The sequence below is a fragment of the Pteropus alecto genome, unplaced genomic scaffold (genome assembly GCF_000325575.1).
Source record: "Pteropus alecto unplaced genomic scaffold, ASM32557v1 scaffold213, whole genome shotgun sequence".
NCBI lineage: Eukaryota > Metazoa > Chordata > Mammalia > Chiroptera > Pteropodidae > Pteropus > Pteropus alecto.
The window spans coordinates 698,132-700,806 of NW_006434829.1; the positions used below are offsets into that span (position 1 = coordinate 698,132).

Here is a 2,675-nt window from a genome sequence, read left to right on the forward strand (position 1 = left end):
TCCCTATTCCCCAGGAGGAGGACAAGGTGCTCACCTGTGCTCCTGGGGACGTCCTGGCTCCCACCCGCCATCACCGCCCTGCCCTGCCCTGCCCAGCCCAGCCCAGCCCAGCCCGGCGCCTCCTGGGCCTCTGAGGGTGCTCTCACGCCGGCCACCCTCACTCAGGCTCAGCCACAAACCGCTGTCACCATGTGGTGTCAGAGAGCAATGTCCCGCCAGCCAGCACACTGCGTGGGGGGTGGGGGGCGAGGAGGGGGTCAGCCGTTGTGCAGTGTTCAAGTCGGGCCTGTCCCCTGGGCCTCCCGCACAGCCTGGATCCTCGCCCACGCACACCACGCCGCCGTGACCGGGAGCTTCTGGCTGTGCTTCTGGCCACAGTGGAACAGCAGGAGCGGCCCGCACGGCCGTGCTGCCCGGCTAAAGGATGTGACACTGTGCAGTGAGATATGAGGGGCGGACAGAGACGCCCCGACATGGACTGTTCCAGGACAGACTGCGGGGGCAGCGGGCCTCCATCCGTAATGTGACGAGGGGCTGAGGTCCCCATGTCCCTTCATGTGCCCAGACTGCTCTGGAAGGACCCTCGGGAAACGGGAGGAGGGAGACTGTGCTTCCCCTGCTGGCCCCTGTGGACACCGGAACCTTTGGCTCCGGACCTCACCTACTCAGAAATAAAATAAGGAAAGTCCTGGCCACAGCCCCAGGGGACACCGCATGCTCCGTCTTTTGTCTCCTCCACTGGGCCTGAAAGCCCAGCACTAGGCAGGCGCAGCAGGCCTCAATCCGGCGCTTTGTTCCCCAGCTGGAGCTGAGCGGGGCTGGGCCGGGCCAGCCCCTCCCGGGGGCCAGCCACTGCTCACGACCCACTGGGCTCAGCTCTGTCTGGCTGAAGCTGGGTCACCCTTACAAAGGGGCCCTTCTCCTCGCTGGTGGCCGCAGACCTGAGTGTCCAGTCCCTGGGCCCCCAAGGCGGTCTACAGGGGGTTGGAAAGGAGTCCCCCTCACCCCATCAATCCTGGCTAGTCTGGCAGCCTTCCTGCACCTCTGGATCAGGCTGAGGTGTCATTCCCCCGAAGGCCACGAGAGGCCGCCCTCTGCCAACAAACCAGGGAGAGAGGCAGGCGGCCTCTCCCACACCGGGTCCCAGAACACCCCCCTTCCTGGGGTGGGGGCTCCCTTGGCGAAGGCAGCACCCTCTGCTCTCCCCACTGGGCAGGACTCCAGAGTCCTGCTGTCTTTGGGCTCCAGACTGGGGAGCCACGTCCCCTGCCCAGTGCGTCCCACAGGGGGTGCCTGGGCCGGGTGGCCCCTGGGTGCTGGGGAACCTTGGGGAGCAGGGGGAGGAGACACAGGCCGAGAAGAATGCCTGATGGTTCTCCCGGCGGCAGCGGTGGCGGCAGGCCCCCAGAAACTTCAGAGCTGCACGGGGCCTGAGGAGCGAACTTGGCGGGGCTGCAGCTCCGTCCCCTGACTGTGTGGCCGGACCCCATTAGCCTCCAGGCCAGTCCCTCAGAACTAGAAGGTGGGGCCTGGGTTCTGCTGACTCTTAGCCCAGCTCCGGGGACACATGTACTCAGAGCGTGCACCCCAGGAGGGGATCTGGGAACCCCCAGCTGCAAAGGGGCCAGAGGAGGTGGATAAAGGCACCTCGTTTCAGAAGTGATTTCGCTGGGAGGAAGCTGGCGGTGGGGTCCCGCAAACGTCTGAATGTAGGGACCTGGCTGCGCCCTCCCTGATGGCTTTGAGGGCTGTGGCAGCTAGGTGGCAGGGACCAGAGTCTTTCTCGTCCAGAACCTGTGGCCAAGTCCTGCTAACCCCAGGGCTGCAGATGTCCCCCAAGTACCTCCCCTGCTTGAAATCCTGGGGTGTCCAAGCACCAATGGCGCTGGGAGGAGGGGAGCACCCCTTTAGGGGGCTGCCAAGGACGTGGGCTGTGCGGGCGGAGGAGGCTGTGGCGCGTCCCTGCGTCTGAGCGCGGCGAGGGCAGCTGCAGGGGCGGAAACCTCAGAAGGAACCTGCTAACGCGCCGGCCCCTCCCGGCCTCGCCCGGCCTCCGGGGGTGGGGGGGGCCAGGGGTGACAGACCCACAAACTCGTCTAAATTTTCCAGGTCCACTGGCGGGCTGAACCGGGGAGGGGTGGTGGGAAGAGGTCACTTATCGCCACTCCTAGTACTGTTCCGGAGCCAGTGGGACAGCTGGTTTTGGGGAACGGGAAAGGGGGTGCTGGGGAAGGCGGTGGAGCTGCATCCGAGCCTGGGAACGGGAGGGGACTCCGTCACGCTCAGGACAGGGTCACGGGGGAGGCAGGGCAAGGCTGGCCGCCCTGGCGGTGGAAGTGGAGGGGGACAGGGCCAGATCCATGCCTAGCGAGGGGCTGGGGGCCGGCTCCCTTGCTCCCCAACACCCCCATCAGCGCAAACTCGAGAACTACCGGCGTTCCGGGCGCCCACACTCCGCAGCCCTGGCCTCTCCTCGGTTGTGGGTGCGCGCCCTTCCCCCGCCCCTCCCCTGGGAACGCACTCGGGGCGCACTGCTCCCGGTGGCTGCGACGTCTGTCCCACCGCCTGGGGACCCCATTAGGGGCCGCTCCAAGCCGGCGATGGGGGCTCCCGCCAGGCGGCCCCCCGCCTCCGCGGGCTCCTGCGGCTGCGGCGCGCTCGGAGCGCACGGGGCC

General features: G+C 67.3%; 1 protein-coding gene across 1 annotated transcript in view; it reads right to left on the reverse strand.

The window, feature by feature from the left end:
* Window positions 1–1,653: 1,653 nt before the first annotated feature.
* LOC102892750 (splicing factor SWAP) overlaps window positions 1,654–2,675 on the reverse strand; it is a 62,729-nt gene continuing 61,707 nt past the window's right edge. The window contains exon 16 of the mRNA XM_025045494.1: window positions 1,654–1,825. Within this exon, the coding sequence (XP_024901262.1) occupies window positions 1,654–1,825 (172 nt within the window). The remainder of the gene's footprint in view (window positions 1,826–2,675) is intronic.